The 19,886-nt window shown below is 37.9% G+C and overlaps 1 protein-coding gene across 6 annotated transcripts in view; it reads right to left on the bottom strand.

Annotated features, from left to right (window-relative positions):
• VTI1A (vesicle transport through interaction with t-SNAREs 1A) overlaps positions 1–19,886 on the bottom strand; it is a 354,592-nt gene that overhangs the window by 319,407 nt on the left and 15,299 nt on the right. For all 6 annotated transcript variants that reach the window (XM_063102244.1, XM_063102245.1, XM_063102246.1 and 3 more), the window contains exon 3: positions 15,110–15,220. In XM_063102244.1, the coding sequence (XP_062958314.1) occupies positions 15,110–15,220 (111 nt within the window). The remainder of the gene's footprint in view (positions 1–15,109; positions 15,221–19,886) is intronic.

The following is a 19,886-nucleotide window of genomic DNA, read 5'->3' as shown; positions in this document are numbered from 1 at the left end:
CAGCAACATCACTGCCACAACGTCACTGTCTCCCTTTTTATGTTTGACATTTACCAGGAGAGTGACTGGCATTTCATTTAAAAATCAATTAGCTACTTTTCTTTCCAAGGAATAGTATACTGTACATGAAAAATGAGCATGACTCAAAGGAAAAACCAAATAAAAGACTTTTCTTTTAAACTATGTGGTACTTTTCCCAGAGAGATTAAACAAGGGTTCCACAAATCTTGATAACACAGTCTCTGCCATATATTTGCAGCATATCAGACTATTTTTGACCATGGGACAGTTTATAAGCAACCAGTAAAAAGTTTACTATTTATGAGCAAACAATTTAACATTAAAACAGAGCTGGCTTTTTGACGATGGCAATTAGCTTCTTCATGTTCCAAACACCAAATAACATTTTCCCATTAATTTTTAAACCGATGTGGCTTTAACTTAAAATAAACTGTACATCAAAAGAATGGAAAATAAACAGCCAGGAACACAATTTGACGAATTGGATTTATTTAGTTTATTTATCTAAACAGGGACCATTGGATCTCTTTAATAGGCTGACAGTTGCACTGGGCTGGTTAATAAAACATTCAACACAGTGTCTTCAGCCAATATAGAAATGCAAATCCCATCAGAAATATTTTATTCATGAGGCAGTAATTTCAGTTACTACTACAGTTTTTTTTAAAAAATGGCACTCTGCAAACAAACAGCGCCATCTAGTGACTAACAATAAAGCCAAATTTGTCATAGGTTTATAATTTTTCAAAATCTTATTTGTTTTTACCTTTTCTCTTTATTTCCTAAGTAAGATCAAAGTGGCTAGGCAAAATAAACAAACAATAGAAACGTTGACAATAATTTGTATTTAAAAAGGATTATAAGCAAAGACAACTACATTAAAACCAATAAAGTGTGTGTGCGCGCACGCATGTATATATATGTATATATATATATATACACACATACAGCAATTATAGCATATAAAGCAATTTAGCCATCTCTGAAAAATATATACTTCATCTACTTAGAAAACTCTAACAACTAGAAATACCATAAAGTCATAACAAAATTTTGTTCCTTCCACCATAAAACGGCACCATAACTTTAACTCCAATGATGAAAAAACATTAAATAGGTAGGGGAAAAAAATTCCAATTAAATCACAAAATCCAATCAGAAATCTGACACCAATTTGTTTTTAAAATGTACCCACACATGAATGTGTAGGTACATATACATACATATATCTATATCAGTACACACTTCAACTTTGTACAGACTACAGTGGATATGGAAGTCATTTTTACAGGTCATGAAACTCTACAGTAGCAACGGTTTCAAGCCCAAAGCAGTCATAAAAATAGTCACGTTAAAGGAAAGTGTCAGAGCTTCCAAAGTGAAGAAAATCTATTAAGGCCAACCTCAAATTCAGCTCATAAGACCTACAATAAAATATTTAACACATAATGCTGTTCCATTCAAGTATACACGGTGGGGAAAAGGGTCAAGAACATGAACCTTTTACAGCCTCCTGGATAAGGAAGCCAGAGAGACATGCAAGCACAGATCGGCTCCCAGAAGGAACTGACCATAGCTGAGGATAGATTTCTGGTCTCTTCACCACCCGGTGTGTGGGTCCATTTCCTGTGCCAGCCTTTGAAATTAATGGGAGCTCTGTGAACAGACTTCCCAAGGTCAAAGCATGGAATGAGAATTTACAATGAAAGAAGGCCAACCACTACATGGTGATTTTCTAATAATTTCACCAACTGGGGTCTTAGTAAGGGGGAACCATCTTCTCCAAGGAAAATAATGCATGTGCATGTGTACATAACATAGAAATATAATAATAACTTCCTTCCTTAAAGGTCATACTCATACCCAAACAACTAAAATAAATATTCTTCAGATTCTGAATAAGAAATGTTGAGAATGTCAAATGAGTTCAGTGTTAGACCAGATACTGAGAGCCATGCATATCTGCTAGCCTTACCAACATGTGTATTATCTTCCATAGAAGAGTATCATAGAAAAAGAAATCTCAGTTATATTTAATTCTAGAGTCAGTAAAATCCCCATAATCACAGACAATAACAGTATCTTTCCTATATAATTATTTGAGAATTTAATGAGTAATACATGTAAAATAATTAGTCCTGGTCTGCCTATAATTTTTATTTCTCAAATCATATTCTAACAAAAAGAAGATATGGAGAAAGAACAAAAATGATTTGCTGAGTCACAATAAAAATATAGTCCCTGGCATATTTATTAAGAGCTATAAAACTGTTGATATCCTTTGACTTCAAAATCTGCCTTCTGAGAAGTGATCCTGATTAAATAATCCTGTTCAAAGATGTTCATTGCAGCACAATAAATTATGGTGGGAGAAAATGGAAATATATTAGGATTCAATAAATGGTTAACTAATAGCACTCAGCGAAATATTATTCACCCATTAAAATGATCAAGAATTTACAGAAATGAAAAATACCAATGTTAGAGTATTGTGTTTAAAAAAAAGAAAAACATGGATCCAGTAACATCATTATTATGTAAAATAAAACAATAAATTATGCAAGGGAGAGAGTAAGGGAAGATTGAAGAAAATAAACCAAAATGTAAATTGTGGTTCTTTTGGGGTAATAGGGCTAAGGTGATTTTTTTCTTCTTTCTACTCTTCTTTATTTTCAAAATATTGTATAATGAGCAGGTATTATTTTTACATAGAATTAAACAACAAATGTAATTTTAAAAAAATTATTAAGTGTACATAGTAAAGGAAGTTTTCTTTTCAGAGATGATCCAGTCTGGCATTCTCATTTTTTAAAATGCACTTATGTCCCCGCAAGAAGGATTACCTGATGGTATAATTACCATATATTACCACTGAGACTATTCAAACCTCTAAAACACGCTTTCATGGTTTCCTACAGCTTCCACAGAAATAGAAGTAAAATATCCCAAAAAGTCATAAGTACAGAAAAGATAAAATTTAAACAAAAGCATCAAGTTCTTGACCTTTTGACAAAAATCAAAATTAAAATTCATCATTCTCATCTGCACTTCTTCAGTCTATCTTTGGCTTTAAAAAAATGAAATATGGGTACTGGCTTCACTCATAAACTCAGATACTCAAGTTGTCCATTCACCTATGAAAAGAGAGAGTACAGGTAGTAGCAGTAAAAGCTTCAAGCTGTTCCACAACATCCTTTGAACCCTGACCTCAGGGACCAACTCCGATAGTCTGCAGGTAGTTGGATTTCTAGGCCCATTCAGCCTCACTGCTGAGATTGTCAATAGAAGTGCCATTCTCTGATGTAGATAGCTCTGCACTAGAAGCTGGCCTAACAATCACATCACATAGCCTGCCAAATAGGAAAAGGATAGCATTCGGGTGCCACTGACCTGGGACAGAAGTGAACTTGAGACTGGGGCTACAAAGCTTTATTTCTAATATTCATTACCATCTAATCCTCAACCCCAAATCCTTCTGTGTGTATGTCTCAAAAGAAGTTCAGCTTTGTTACAAGAAGAAAGAAATACATATGCAACTAAACAAATCAACCACAAGGTGGTGCTAGCATCATAGCACAATATCAGAGGAGGAACAAGCATTCAACACACCATGTCCTCATAACCTTTGGAACCTTATCATGGTGTACCACTTACTCGTTCCTTTCTTTTTCTATTTACTGAGACTTGGTCAAACATTTTAAACAATTTTAGGGTTTTCTTTTTCGTATAAGTTTAGGGTTTTTAAATTTATTTGGTTGATTTTATTTTTTTAATAAGCAAGCAATAATCTTAAACTTGAAAAAATCTTCAACTATTTTTTTCCCCTTTTGGCTGGTTCCTTTTCCTGGAATATCCTGACATGACCAGGCACTAGCTATCCTCATACCAATATTGAAGGAAGAAATTACAAGAACAGCTTAGATACATGAATTCTAGCTTTTTAAGTTGTTTTAAAATATGTAAAGAGGCTACAGGTTGAGCACCCCTAATCTAAAAATTCAAAATCCCAAATGTTCCAAAATCCAGAACTTTTTGAGCACTAATATGATACCACAAATGGAAAAATCCACACCTGACATGATTTTTTCACTGTATTAATGGTATGTCACATTTTTTATGAATAAGTACTATGTGTGAATAAGTGTAAGAAAATGATTGCTTATTGATAGCATATAAATTCAGGGTCAGAAATGATGATGATGACAAACAACCACAGACTGTCCACATGAGTGGCAGAGATAGTGAGCCCTTTGCTTTCTGATGTTTCAATGTCCATAAACTTCCTTTCATGCACAAAATTATTTAAAATATCGTATAAAATTACCTCCAGGCTATGTGTATAAGGTATACATAAAACATAAATTAATTTTGTGTGTAGACTTGGGACCCATCCCCAAGATACGCCATTATGGATATGCAAATATTACAAAATCCAAAATCTGAAACACTTCTGGTCCCAGAAATTTCAGATAAGAGATACTTGATCTGTGACAAGTCAATTTTTATGGAAACCTGAAGTTGAAGAGGGGAGATTGCAAAGGATCATGGAGAGAATATTATTCTATTCTGGTCCTGGCTCTAAACAGGAAAGTGAATTTAAGGTAAGTCATTTGGTCTTCTTGGTCCTACATTTCCTCATCTAAAAAATAAGGTGATTGGATTTGACCTTTTCTGGACCTAACATTCCTAATTTACTCTGAGACTACTAGAAGCCAAAAATGAACAATATTAGGCTGTAAGAAGCCAAAAGTCAAGAAGAAAGGAATTAGGCAAGTAAACAAAATCATCAGGAATAACAGTAATATAGAAGGGAGCATAATGATGACTGCTATCTTCCCTCAACTCCCACAATTTTGGTTACAAATTATAGCCTGAATTTTAAAATCTTTTAAATAGGTGTGCAGTCAGTCATAAGCTAAAGTCTATGATAGGTCATCATAAACGGTATATTACAATTTTTTTATTCTCAGATGTACACCATTATACACTAAGGAATCAATAAACATTAAAACTACACTGAACTTTCATTTCCAGTCATGGTGGAGTAATTGGTACAAGACTAATCCTTTGGCTCTTAAAACTACATAAATGGAATACATACAAAATACGTAAGTGGACAAAAAAGCAATTGTTTTTAAAAGTCAGACAACAGGAAGTGTAGGAGTGCAACCACTGTAAGAACAGAAACATGTGAAATGAGCCCTGCAATGGCCATGGCTCTCATCCTGGAGGTGCTTTCCAGACTGCAGCACATGGAAGTGGAGCCCAAATGAAATGAACTTAGGAGGCAGACACTGGAGTGTGGGACTCCTGACGTGGGTGAAATTTAGCAGTGTAATGGCGTGAAGGGACCCATACAGAGAAGGAACTCCAGAAATCTACAAAGTTGTCCTCTTAAGTCTTTGGCTGAAAATGAACTTGCTTATGGAGATGGCAAGGCCCCATGTGATCCGATCTGGTAAATTATCTAACTGCCTGAATAAAGCTCCACATTCTCTAAAGCATGCATTATCAACAGGAGCAATACCATGCCCACAGAGCAAAAATTGGTTCTTGGGAGGATGAAAAATCCTAGATATTACAAAGATGTGTGGCCCTCCAAAGGGCCATAGTACATGAACAGATGTACAGATATACAGTATATCTGTGGTATTAAAATTTCATGAGAGGATGGGAGGAAAGATTGGGGGAAAAGTGTTTAAAAAGGTTTATTAGAGTGATAATGAAAAAATGGTTGAGATACACTGCTTTAAAAATCTAGAAAATAATATACTCTAGGCTTTCAACAACATAGGATCCACAATATCAAGCATACAATAATAAATAATAATAATAAAATTACTACACATGAAGAAGCAGTGAACCAAAATAGAAAGACTGTAAGTTAACCTGGGTTTTGTTCAGCAGATAATGAGGACTCTGTAGCATTTTGTGTAATAGCATGACATATTCAGATCAGTGTGTTAGAAAGATAATTCTGGAATGGTGTAGAGGGTTTGGAAAGGGAGAACAAAAGTATGAAAAACTCCTACAATCATCCAGAATGAGTAACTGTGAAGACTTCCAATACTGGAGGTATTTAAGTGGCAGGACTGCTAATTCTCAGTGATTGGGTGTACAAGGTTATGGAGAGGGAAAAATTAACCATAACTCTGAAGTAACCAGTATTTACTGAACCTGAGTGTGTTTAAGGGACTCTGGTGTCAAGGTGTCATAGTAAGAGATGTGAATCTACAGCTCTATCTGAGTGTTTGTACTTAAGGGACTCACTCTGGAGTAAAGGTGTCTAGTAAGTAGCCAGAGACGTAAATCTGGAGCTGTTTGTGTTTAAGGGAGTCTGGGGTAGAGATGTCAGGAAACAGTAAGAAGTATGAATCTGGAGCCTCAGAGAGGTCTGGGCTGGAAATACAGGTAGGTATAGATGTAGTCATTGAAGCCATGGGAGTGATGGTGACACACAGAGCAGACAGTGGAGAAGTGGTGAAGAAGCCCAAGGAATCCAGTCATCTAAAGGGCAGGCAGAAGAGAAGGAGGCGCTAAGAAAAGAAAGCAAGCAGACAACGGGTCCATGAAAAAGTTACTGGGCTGCCCTCTGCCTCTCCCCGTTGGCATAAATGTTCCCCTAAAGTCTTGACAGTGCAAGAGGAATAGGAGAACTGCTTCATTTGCAATAAACACAAAGAGATGAAGAACCATCTCTGCTCTTTTCTTGGAATTTTATATTTCTAGGTATGGTATATCACCATACCTAGAAAGTTATTAAATATCTTTAAGAAGACATTCTTCATTCCTTTTTTTGAAAGAAAGGATTAAGTATTAAAAAAGAAAAAAGAATCAAAACAAGGGAATTATGTAAATATTTTCTACACTCTACTCAAATACCTCATGAGATATGATATAGTAAATTCAAAAAAGCTATAAAGCCAGAGTCAAAGGGCCATTCACATCTCAAAGCCTTCCAGTGGCTTCTCATCGACCCAGAATGAAAGCCACAGTCTTTATTTACTGTGGCCTACAACGCCCTGCTAGATCTTTCTCCTGCCTCCTTCTGCAACCACATGTACCTCTCTTCCTCTTGCACTTAAGCCACAGAGAACCGCAGCAAAAAAGCCACAACCACCTTGCTGTCACTGTCCACTTACTTCATATTTCTTTATAGCACTGACCACTACCTGAAATTATTTTATACATATATATTTTTTATACATATACATATATTTGTTGTCTTCCCCACTAGAATTTAAATTACATGAGGGCAAGAACTTTATCTTGTTCACCACTGTAATCTAGCACCTAGAATAATGCCTGACACTATTGAACTCAAGAAAAGACTCATTAAATGAAATCCATACTCAGTACGAGCTTCTTGGTTCTATCATGCGTAAATGAGGAACGTAATCCTAATCTGCTCTATTTTTCATACAAAGAAATGAAACAAACTATAAATCACTATACAATAGAAGTGGTGGTGGTGGTGAAGGATGTTTCCTGACAACAAGGATGAAAGTTGTGGTAGCAATTATACATATAAACGCATTAATTTTTAGTGATAGCATAGAAAAGGTTAGTTCATAGTTGTTGGGCCCATTTTTCTTTGTAATAAAAAATATAGCTGAGAAAGGAATAGTTATGCAAGTAAACAATTTCCAAATACCTGAAAAACTTAACCTAGTATTGGACTCTTTGGTAAACAAAAAAGACTGAAGATTGGGTTACCTGACTTATAATAAGCCATAGAAATAATTTAACTTCTGAAAAAATTTTGAGAAGAAAAGATTAAAGCTAAACTCAGTGTTATGGGCTGAAATGTGTCTCCCTCAAATTCATATGTTGAAGGCCTAACCCTCAAACTGAGAAAGTGACTGTATTTGGAAATCGGAGTCTCAAAGAGGTAATTACGTTCAAATGGGCTTGTTATTGTGAACCCTAATTCAATATGACTGGTGTCCTTATAATAAGAGGAAATTAGCACAGAGACATGTATAGAGGGAAGACCATATGGAGAAACATGGAAAAGCCATCTACAAATCAAGGAGAGAGGCTTTAGAAGGAATCAATCTTGCCACATCGTGATCTTGAACTTCCAGCCTTCAGAACCAGTCTGAAGTACTTTGTTATAGCAGCCCTAGCAAACTAATACAATTAGTTTTTCTAGAACCCATGAGAAAAATCTTTCGAATAGAGTTCAATAAAAATGAGGTAAGCAAACTAAAATAATGCTTATAAATATTTTACTTTCATCACTTATATTGAAACATTAACTTTAGCTAGAATTTTATAAGTATACATTTGAGTTGTCAAGTTCTTAAATGAATCCAATCTCTCATCATATCTCACATTCTTGCTGAGGGAAACCATCCTTTCACAAAGGAGTTGGAGAAGTTTTTATCTAGTACACAGCACAGAAGGTAGGCATATACATTTACTTTATCAATTTAGGTCCATCATGAATTCCAATTTTTTTTCCAATTAATAGAAGTACAGTTTATAAGGCAATTGCATCGGCGTGACTGATGCAGCTCATCTCAACTTCTCAGGGTAATATCCATTAAAATGTGAAATAAACATGCAAAACTACAAATCACTCTATTTCTAGACTCTAGGAGTAACTTCTACTAGCTAGGTCCATTGCCATTGGCCTGAGAGTGGAAAGGTATATTGTAGTCTAGAAGGTGTAGCCTCCAAAAGCAAAACACATAAGGCAGAAACAAACATGTTGGAAAGCTCCTTATGAATTCTTGACTTTCCTTATAAATTTGGACCCAGATTCAGAAATACAGCTGTTTTATGTGCCAACACATGACTTCTGTCACTAATAGGCAAAGCTCAGATCTTTCCTCATCTGTATTTTTTCTTTAAATGAGAGTGATATAAAATTTATTTGCTGAAATCCTAATTTCTTATGCCAGTCTATACAAGTGCAATTAGTTGTCACTGTGCTAACTTCTTTATCCTTTTATCACTAGTAGTGTTTCTTTTTCTATTTTCTATTTTTTATTTGTATCTTTTAAAAAAATTTTATTTTTAATTGTGGTAAAATACACATAACATAAAATGTAACCATCTTAACCATTTTAAGTGTGCAGTTCAGTGGTATTAAATACATTCACATTTTTGGGCAACCAACTTCCAGAACTTTTTTATCTTGCAAAACTGAAACTCTCTGCCCATGAAACAACAATTCTCCATTTCCTCCTAGCCCCAGTCCCTGGCAACCACCATTCTACTTTCTGTTTCTATGAATGTGACTACTTTGTATACCTGATGAGTGGAATTTTACAGTATTTGTCTTTTTGTGACTGACCTATTTCACTTAGCACAATGTCCTCAATGTTCATCCATATCATAGCATTTGTCAGAATTTCCTTTCTTTTTAAGGCTAAGTAATCTTACATTGTATGTGTATACCTCACTTTGTTTTTACAGTAGTGCCCTCTTATCTGTGGAGGATAAATTCTAAGACCTTCAGTAGATGCTTGAACTGCAGATAGTAGTGAACCCTAGCTATATATATTATGTTTTTTCTTATACATATACATCTGTGATAAAGTTTAATTTACAAATTAGGCACAGTAAGAGATTAACACAACTAATAATAAAATAGAACAATTAAAACAATACTGTAACATTGTCTTTACAATTTCATGAACAGAACATTCTTTTTTACTGCAGATGTTTGCAACCTCAGCATATAATTTTTTTCTTTCCTTAAAAGTTGAGAACTTTCACCTTTTCACTTAAAGGAAGCAAATTATAGCTTCTTTTTGGCATATCCAAATTGCCAGCATCACTATCCTTGCACTTTGGGGCCACTGAGCAAGATAAGGGTTACTTGAACACAAGTACTGTGATACCAAGACAGTCAATCTGATAACTGAGACCGCTGCTAAGTGACTAACAGGCAAGTAGCATTTAAACCACAGATGTACTGGACAAAGAAATGATTCATGCCCTGAGTAAGACACAGCAGAACAGCGCAAGATGTCATCACACTACTAAGAACACTGTAAAATTTAAAACTTTGGAATTGTTTCTTTTTTTTTTTTAATTTAAAGATGACTGGTAAGGGGATCTTAACCCTTGACTTGGTGTTGCCCGCATCACGCACTCCCAAGTAAGCTAACTGGCCATCCCCATATAGGGATCCGAACCCATGGCCTTGGTGTTATCAGCACCACACTCTCCCAAGTGAGCCACAGGCTGGCCCCTGAATTGTTTATTTCTGGAATTTTCCATTTAATATTTTTGGACCACAGTTGACTGTGGGTAACTGTTGGGGTGTTGAGGCCACATGCGTCCTCCCGGGGCAGAGAACTAGCCACGACCCCACGCACATACACGTATGTAATCTGTTGAAAACATTCGCCTGGACAGGAGAGATAAAGATGGCGCCTGACGGAAGCTGCCGGGGAGTGGCCAGGGAAAGACATAGTTTAAAATTATTGGATAAAAGATATTTCCGCGCTTGTGCTCACCACGTGATTGCAATAGCAAAGCATTAGAGTAAGATGCATGTTCACATGACCTTTAAGATGATAGGTTGAAGTTAGGAAATCCCCTTGCCATCTGCTTATAAAAGCAGGTGCTTGTGTGAAAATAAACGGAACTGCTTGACGGAATCCCTGCTGGTCTGAGTGTCTCTCTGTGGGCTGAACAGGCGGGCAGCAGACTCACCTTCCTCCCGGGCTCTCCTGGCCACTAGGGTGGCAGGAGTCATCCTACCGGTTCCCTCTCTTGCTCATCCCATGGTGGGGGGATAAAAGGGGCTACTGGGAGGTTTGGGGCCCGCCACTCCTGAGCCCCTGCAGCTGGCACCCGGACAGGAACACGAGGGTTAGGGCAACCGGTCCACTGTGCGGCCGAAAAAGAAGGGCGACGAAAAGGCCACTGAGCCACGGCACGGAGTTCTCCTCAGAACATGGCCTGGGAGTAGTCGAATTTGTCGGGGTGAGTATCTTGGGTCGTGTCGGCCCTCCCCTACCGTCGCCTTAACTGTTCTTGCTTTGCCCTCTTTCACTTTCTTGGACCTTCAGCGAACGGGAAAACGAAAGTGAGACAATTGACGAATCCTGGCCGGGCCAACTCCCCGGTGGACTCTGAAGGTCTCATCAGTAGTGTCCCCAGTAGCGGCAGCCCATGTGGGTGACGGCTCGTCTCCTTTGCTTACTTTGCAATATGGGAAACAGTGTTGGAAAGCATGACGACCCGGCCTTTAAGGCCTTGCGGTATCTCTTAAAGAGCCAGGGGCTTGACCTCTCAGACAACGTGGCTAACAGGACCTGGGAGGCCATGATGCAGGTGGCCCCCTGGGTGCCCTCGGCCAATTTTTTTCCTATAACACCTGGGATCAAGTCCAGACACTGACCCATCAGAGAGAAATTCATCAGGGAATACACTCGCTGTTGGGGTTCTATCCCACCATATCTGCCCTCAAAACATGTTTTCCGCCCACGCAGGGGGGCTAGCCCCGATAATATAGAGATAGAATGTAAATGGGCCCAGTTTACACAGGAGCGGGCCCAAACTGGGCCCCCATCTACTACATCTGAAGGAGCCCCGGAGCCTGCCAACCCCAAGACAGTTTTTGAAAAGGATGTGAGGGGATCCCAACACCAAGGTCCCCCTTGCTCTGAGGAACCCGAGAGTAAATTATATCCTCCACTTCCCTGTGCCGTGGATGAATACTCCACCCTTCAAAACCCTTGGGGACCACCTCCGCCACTTAACGATCAGCCACAGGCATATCCTGTTCACACGCCTGTTCAAAAAAAAAATGTTTACAGAAACATGGGAACACCCGATAAGCCCAAGGGACCAGCTCCAGACCTATCCTGTAAACATTAACCCGGGGAGAAATAGACCTGCCATTTGAAACCCATGGGAACCCAGCGATTTAAAAGATTTTAAAAAGGCAGTTGCAGAAGATAGGCCCAACTCGCCTTGGGCTGAGACCATCCTTCAGGGGTCGGCCCACCAATCTTGCACCACCCAAGACTGGAAAATGTTATGTAGGGCCGTACTCCCTGGTGCCTTGTACATAAAGTTCTGTGCCTTTTTTAAGGAGGAATGGCACCTCCAGGTGGAGAGAAACCAGGTGGCAAATCCTGTGATCCCCATTACATTTGGGATGTTGTCAGGGACTGCCGACCCCTATAGTACAGGAGTACAACAAGCTGCCATTCTACCTCCTCATTTTACTGTGCATCTTGGGGGTGTGAAACTACCGGTGATGCCAATTGGAACCCATCATCCTCTTGGGACTATATTATAGTTAAAAAAAAAAAAAAAGGATGCCTTTAATAATAACCCTCCGCCAAGACAAGATAACAGCAGAAACACTTAAAAACCTCCAGAGTGGCCTTGTATGGGGATTAAGATTATACAAAAACGGATATGATGATGGAATTCTCTTTTCAATTAAATATTCCACTCAACTTATTACTAGTAGTATGGGACCAAACCAAGTACTTATCAAACCATCAGCTCTTACCAATACTAATGAAACAAACAGTACACACTCCCCCCAAACCAAGGATGAGCCCCTCCCCAGCACTCCCAGTTTATGGGCAATTGTAAATGCCACTTATACTGCACTTAAATGTCCATAATCAAACATGGCCTGGACTTACTATGCAGCGTTTTGTGGGTAAGGGAGTCTGTCTGTATAGGAGGCAATGACACCACCTTTTGTGATAAACAAGGAACACTCACAGGACAATGGAATAAGCCCTCCCAGGGGAAATGGCTGTGCACCCGGTCAGGACTTACATCTTGTATATTTAATGTTTCTTTTAATAATGAAATTTGTGTTGCAGTAGACATTCTTCCCAAGGTATATTGGCACGAAGGATCCGAGATGTACACACATTGGACAACCAAGGGAAGGCGATTACATAAAAGAGGCATCGGAGCCACAGTGGCTGTATCCTCCGTCTTTGGGGTCATTGGTGCCAGCACAGGAACGGCAGGAATAGCACATGCTTACCAAAACATTCAGATTTAAGACAGACTGTAGATGAAGATTCGGGCCAATTAGAACATTCTATAAGCCATATGCAAACTTCATTAACCTCCCTTTCTGAGGTTGTGTTACAAAATCATAGAGGATTAGATCTTTTATTTTTACAGCAGGGGGGCTCATGTGCTGCCCTCAAAGAAGAGTGTTGCTTTTACGCTGATCATTCAGGAGTAGTGCATGAATCTTTAGCTAAGGTTAGAGAAAATTTAGAAAAGCGCAAAAGAGAATGAGAAGCTCAGGCAAGTTGGTTTCAATCATGGTTTAATAATTCTCCTTGGCTCACAACCTTATTATCATCCCTGGCGGGTCCCGTTGTTATCCTCTTGTTAGCAGTAACAATTGGCCCATTGGTGCTTACCAAAATAATTAACCTTATACGGCCTAATGTGGGGTCTATCACTATGCTCGCCCAAGTGGTAGATGAGGTGGCCCAAGAAACCCTCTAACCCATGGGTAAATATGGCCCTCCAAAAAATTTATTCCAGATACTAAAGAGTTCCGCCAGACCTCCGCTTGGTTGGATAGTCAGTGATGGGTAAGATCCCCAGAGGGGGACAACCTAAAACAGGCACAACCACTTGAGGCTGGCGAGGCTGTGAGGTTAGCTGCCTACAGCTGCTCATAAAAAACAAAAAGGGGGACCTGATGGGGCGTTGAGGCCACACACCTCCTCCCAGGGCAGAGAACTAGCCACGACCCCACGCACATACACGTATGTAATCTGTTGAAAACATTCGCCTGGACAGGAGAGATAAAGATGGTGCCTGACGGAAGCTGCCAGGGAGTGGCCAGGGAAAGACATAGTTTAAAATTATTGGATAAAAGATATTTCCGCGCTTGTGCTCACCACGTGATTGCAATAGCAAAGCATTAGAGTAAGATGCATGTTCACATGACCTTTAAGATGATAGGTTGAAGTTAGGAAATCCCCTTGCCATCTGCTTATAAAAGCAGGTGCTTGTGTGAAAATAAACGGAACTGCTTGACGGAATCCCTGCTGGTCTGAGTGTCTCTCTGTGGGCTGAACAGGCGGGCAGCAGACTCACCTTCCTCCCGGGCTCTCCTGGCCACTAGGGTGGCAGGAGTCATCCTACCGGTTCCCTCTCTTGCTCATCCCATGGTGGGGGGATAAAAGGGGCTACTGGGAGGTTCGGGGCCTGCCACCCCTGAGCCCCTGCAAGTAACTGAAACCTCGGTAAGTGAAACCTTGGTTGAGGGGTGATGACTGTACATTCATACATCAATGGGCATTTAGTGGCTTCCACCTCTCTGCTAATGTGAAAATGCTGCTATGAACTTTGATATGCAGATATCTCATCGAGACCCTGCTTCCAATTCTTTTGGATACATAACCAGAAGTGGAATTGCTCATCTGTATTTTTTTTACTCTTATTAATTGCAAATTACTAACAACTTTAACAATGTACCCTTAAATTTATATTTTTAAATTTTCTATAAAGTGTGTAGAGTTGAAAGTCAAATATATAGAAAGAGAAAGCTAAATATTCTCATGGGCAATCAATATAAAGAATCACTTATATAAGTTATTAATTGAAAGTAGTTCTTTTTATCTTTTGTGGGGGAGGGATATAATAAATCCTTTTAAGACTCTAATGAAGTCTATGGAAGCTTATCCCAAGAAAAAATGCATACAGGAATGTGCATCCAAAAGTATGAATATACTTTCAGGAGATTTATGAAACTCTGAAGGCCATCCACATGCACTGCATCTTAAAGGCTGCAAACTCTATAATGCTAGGAACTGGGTTCAAAATTCTAATAAACGTTAAATACCAATAAATACTATCCAGACTCAAAGGACAACATGATTTGTATCTATTCGTGAGTCATGAATCCAACAATATCTTAAATTCCATCATTAGCTATCTATCTATAGCCATTTTTCTGATCCTCGGTTCATAAACAGTGAAAGCTGTTGCTTGTCTTCTGCAGGAGCCCCCGAAGACTATGCATTTAATGATAGTTGAGGCATGAGGTGGAAACAAACAATATAAGTGAAAATTCAGTTTAAAAATCAGTAAATATGACAAAGAATGGAATTCGACTCACAAAATCTGTTTCGAGTTTTCCCATTTCTTGCTTGTAGCTTCTCATTCTGTTACTGTACATTCCTCGACTTTGGGGTGGTATCTCTCGGACTTCCAAATCCATCTGTTCAAGCTAGAAGGGGGAAAGAAAAACATGATTTAAATCATATGTTTATTCTTTATTTGACCAAATGCTTAGCACTGAAAAGATTTAATTCCTATTCCTCATTTTACAGTTAAGAAACAAGGCCCAAGCTACTGAATGAGCAAAGAACCTTGGAACTACTTTTGTGTTTTTGTTTAGTTCGACAGTTTCTGAGTATTTGCCAAGTGACATACAGAGTGTCTAAGTGCTTATTTGTCAAGGTTTTTTTAAACATGTGCACTAATCTAAACATTCTCAATAATTTGGTTTCAATATCCTTACTGTAGCCCATTATTTAGTCAGGCCTGGTCTAGTCTTCTGACCATGAACCTCCAGAAGTATGGAATGATAAACCAAAGCATTATTTCCTGTGGTTAATCCATGAAACATATGCTCAGCCTTAGTTATTTGGTGAAATTTCTCCTGGAAAGTCTTTTCTGATTAGGAAAATCACATACTAACCAACATGTGATCTCACCCTCCAGTCTAACTCCTTATACTTTATAATCACATTGATATGGGGTTTAATGGATACAATAATATGCTAAATTACACATAGCTCACTGAAATCACAACAGGGCACTTTTTAACAACCTGTCATCATATAACACTTTAGGTATAACATATGGGAGTTTAATGGCTGGCAATAGAGAAACACTGTAACAGTCCAGAACACAGGCTTCAGAGTCAGACTCCTGTGTTCACATATAGGCTCCACTACTTACTAGTCACAGCACCTTGGACAGGTTTCCTAATGTCTCTGTGACTTATTTTTCTCATTTCAAAATAGTATCTCTTTCCTAGGGCAGCTGTGAAGATTAAATGAGGTAATTCCTATAATGTGCTTAGAACAGTGTCTCTTTCTTGGCAATTGACAGATTAATGTTTACTATCGTAATGATGATTACTGATGATAAAGAATAAATACAGCAAGCACTATACAAGGTACTAGAGGCAACTTATTTGCATTTGGCCTTAAAAAATAAATACTGGTAACAACAACAAATTGGCCCATGCCATGTCCAAGAACCTCACAGGCAAAAATGTTGGCATATATTTTGTCTTTTAAGACATTCTAATAAGCTATTTCCATGAACACTATAAGCTTATCATTAACGAAACTTGTCCAGTGTTAGAGACTGAATAACTATAGCAGAATATACATAAACCAAATTACCATGTTTCAATTAATGAGCCTCAATTTTTTATAAAGAAAAAGACAATTTTAATTAGCCTTAATTTAAACACAATCATTTAATTGTTCGCATGTCTCAACATGAATGTGAATTAGCACCAGAAAATTAAATCATTACTTAGCAAGGTGATTATTTAAAGCAACTATCTGAAATCATCATTAGGTACTTAGTTCTAACAAGGTGAACAGGATCATACAGAGAAATATTTGCAAAAGCACATGTAAGTCAAAATCTGAGAGTTAAGTAAATTTAAAAAAAGAAAAAGAAACACAACAAATACTTAAAATGAAAACAGGAATAAGGCTAATATGTACTTGTCCTGTTTTCACAACATGCATGTGGCCAACATGGAGTGGAAGACAAGATCATTACAAGATGTGCACTGTCTAAGAGATTAATACAAACCAATTGTTCAGCAGAAACACAACTAATTCTAAGAGTCAACTCAAAAAGAAGTTTTTCTCCCAGGTTCCTCATCAAAAAGACAGTATGTAATAAAATAAAGTGTCCTTACGTGACAAAGATGTCATCAGAACTAAGTAAATCAACTTTTTGATCATTTAAGCAAACAGAAGCACATATCTTAGACAAAATTCTTTACATTAGTAACAAATAAAGATGACTTTAAGCCTCATGAGGACATGGCTATGCTTGGTGCAGTAAAACCTTGGTGATCAGGAGACCAGCTTTCTAACATCATCAAGTAAACAGAATGTCTCCAGAAGAAGGCAAAGAAATAAACCAAACCATTTTTTCTGACAGCCAAAAAAGCTGCTACCAAGAACTCAATAACAATGTAAAAAGTAAATTCAAGACCCAAAGAATTGACGAATTGCACTATTCTATTTTTTTACTATTGACTTTTTGTTTTGTTTTGTTTTGTCTTTAATTTTATTTTATTTTGTCAATATACAATGTGGTTGATAATTGTGGCCCATGACCGAAAACTCCCTCCCTCCTCCCTCCCCCCACCCACCCCCCTCCATTCAAACAACTGCATATCTGTTCACTTGTTGCATCAACGTCAAGGGATTGTGATTGTTGTGTCTTCTTCCCTCTCCCCCCAGTTTATTTGTGTATTTATTTATTTTTAGCTCCCACAAATAAATGAGAACATGTGATATTTCTCTTTCTGTGCTTGACTCAGTTCACTTAATATAATCCTCTCTAGGTCCATCCATATTGTTGCAAATGGCAGTATTTCATTCATTTTTAAAGCAGAGTAGTATTCCATTGTGTACATATACCACATTTTCCTTATCCACTCACCTGATGATGGACATTTGGGCTGGTTCCAACTCTTAGCTATTGTAAATAGTGCTGCAATGAACACTGGAGAACAGGTATACCTTTGACTTGATGATTTCCATTCCTCTGGGTATATTCCCAGCAGTGGGATAGCTGGGTCGTATGGTAGATCTACCCGCAATTGTTTGAGGAACCTCCGTACCATTTTCCATAGAGGGTGCACCATTTTGCAGTCCCACAAACAATGTATGAGAGTTCCTTTCTCTCTGCAACCTTGCCAGCATTTATCATTCAGTCTTTTGGATATTAGCCATCCTAACGGGTGAGATGGTATCTCAGTGTGGTTTTGATTTGCATTTCCCGAATGCTGAGTGATGTTGAGCATTTTTTCATGTGTCTGTTGGCTATTCGTATGTCTTCCTTTTAGCTCTTTTGCCCATTTTTTAATTGGGTTACTTGTTTTTTTGTTGTAAAGTTGTTTCAGTTCCTTATATATTCTGGATATTAATCCTTTGTCAGATGTATATTTCGCAAATATTTTCTCCCACTCTGTTGGTGGTCTTTTAACTCTGTTAATTGTTTCTTTTGCTGTGCAGAAGCTTTTTAGCATGATATAATCCCATTTGTTTATTTTTCCTTTGGTTGCCTGTGCTTTGGGGGTTGTATTCATGAAGTCTGTTCCCAGTCCAACTTCCCGAAGTGTTTTTCCTATTTTTTTAAAGAAGTTTTATTGTATCAGGGTGTATATTGAATTCTTTAATCCATTTTCAGTGACTTTAGTATATGGTGAGAGGGATGGGTCTAGTTTCATTCTCCTGAATATGGATAGCCAGTTATCCCCACCATTTGCTGATGGGACAGTCCCTTACCCAGTGTATACGCTTGGTATCTTTGTCAAAGATCAGATGGCTGTAGGTGTGTGGGTTGGTTTCTGGATTCTCTATTCTATTCCGTTGATCAGTGTGTCTATTTTTATGCCAGTACCATGCAGTTTGAGTTATTATAGCTTTGTAGTATAGTTTAAAGTCAGGTAGTGTTATGCCTCCACCTTTATTTTTTTTTTTGCTCAGAATTGCTTTAGCTATGCATGGTCTTTTGTTATTCCATATAAATGTCTGGATATTTTTTTCCATTTCTGAGAAAAATGTCATTGGAATTTTGATGGGGATTGCATTGAATTTGTATATCACTTTGGGTAGTATGGACATTTTCACAATGTTGATTCTTCCAATCCAAGAGCATGGGATATCTTTCCATCTTCTTGTGTCCTCTTTAATTTCTCTCAACAGTGGTTTGCAGTTCTCATTGTAGAGATTTTTCACATCCTTGGTTAACTCTATTCCTAAGTATTTTATTTTTTTGGTGTCTATTGTAAACGGTCTAGCTTTCTTGATTTCTCTTTCTGCATGTTCATTATGGGAGAATAGAAATGCTGCTGATTTTTGTGTGTTGATTTAGTATCCTGCTACTTTGCTGAAATCATTTATCAACTCCAAGAGTTTTTTTGTAGAGGCTTTTAGGCTGTTTGATATATAGGATCATGTCATCTGCAAACAGGGACAGTTTGACTTCATCTTTTCCAATCTGGATGGCCTTTATTTCCTTCTCTTCTGCGATTGCTCTGGCTGGTACTTCAAACTCTTTGTTGAATAGAAGTGGTGAGAGTGGGCATCCTTGTCTAGTTCCTGTTCTTTTTTTAATTTTAATTTTATTTTTGTTTTATTTTATTTTGTCAATATACAATGTAGTTGATTATTCCTGTTCTTAAGGGAAAAGTCTACAGCTTTTCCCCATTCAGGATGATATTGGCAGTGGGTTTATCACACATGGCTTTAAATACGTTGAGATACTTTCTATCTATATATACCTAACTTGTAGAGAGTCTTTATCATGAACAAGTGTTGAATTTTATCAAACGCTTTTTCAGCATATATAGAGATGATCGTATGGCCCTTGTGTTTGATTTTATTGATATGGTGTATCACATTTATTGATTTGCATATGTTGAACCAACCTTGCATCCCTGGGATGACTCCCACTTGCTTATGGTATATAATTCTGTGTATGTGTTGCTGTATTCTGTTAGCTAGTATTTTATTGAGGATTTTTGTGTCTATATTCATCAAGAATATTGGCCTGTAGTTTTCTCTTTTTGTTGTATCTTTACCTGGTTTTGGTATCAGGGTGATGTTTGCTTCATAGAATGAGTT

The sequence above is a fragment of the Cynocephalus volans genome, chromosome 7 (genome assembly GCF_027409185.1).
Source record: "Cynocephalus volans isolate mCynVol1 chromosome 7, mCynVol1.pri, whole genome shotgun sequence".
NCBI classification, from domain to species: Eukaryota; Metazoa; Chordata; class Mammalia; order Dermoptera; family Cynocephalidae; genus Cynocephalus; species Cynocephalus volans.
Note: the sequence above shows the minus strand (reverse complement) of the source record. Positions and strands in the feature narration are given on the sequence as shown.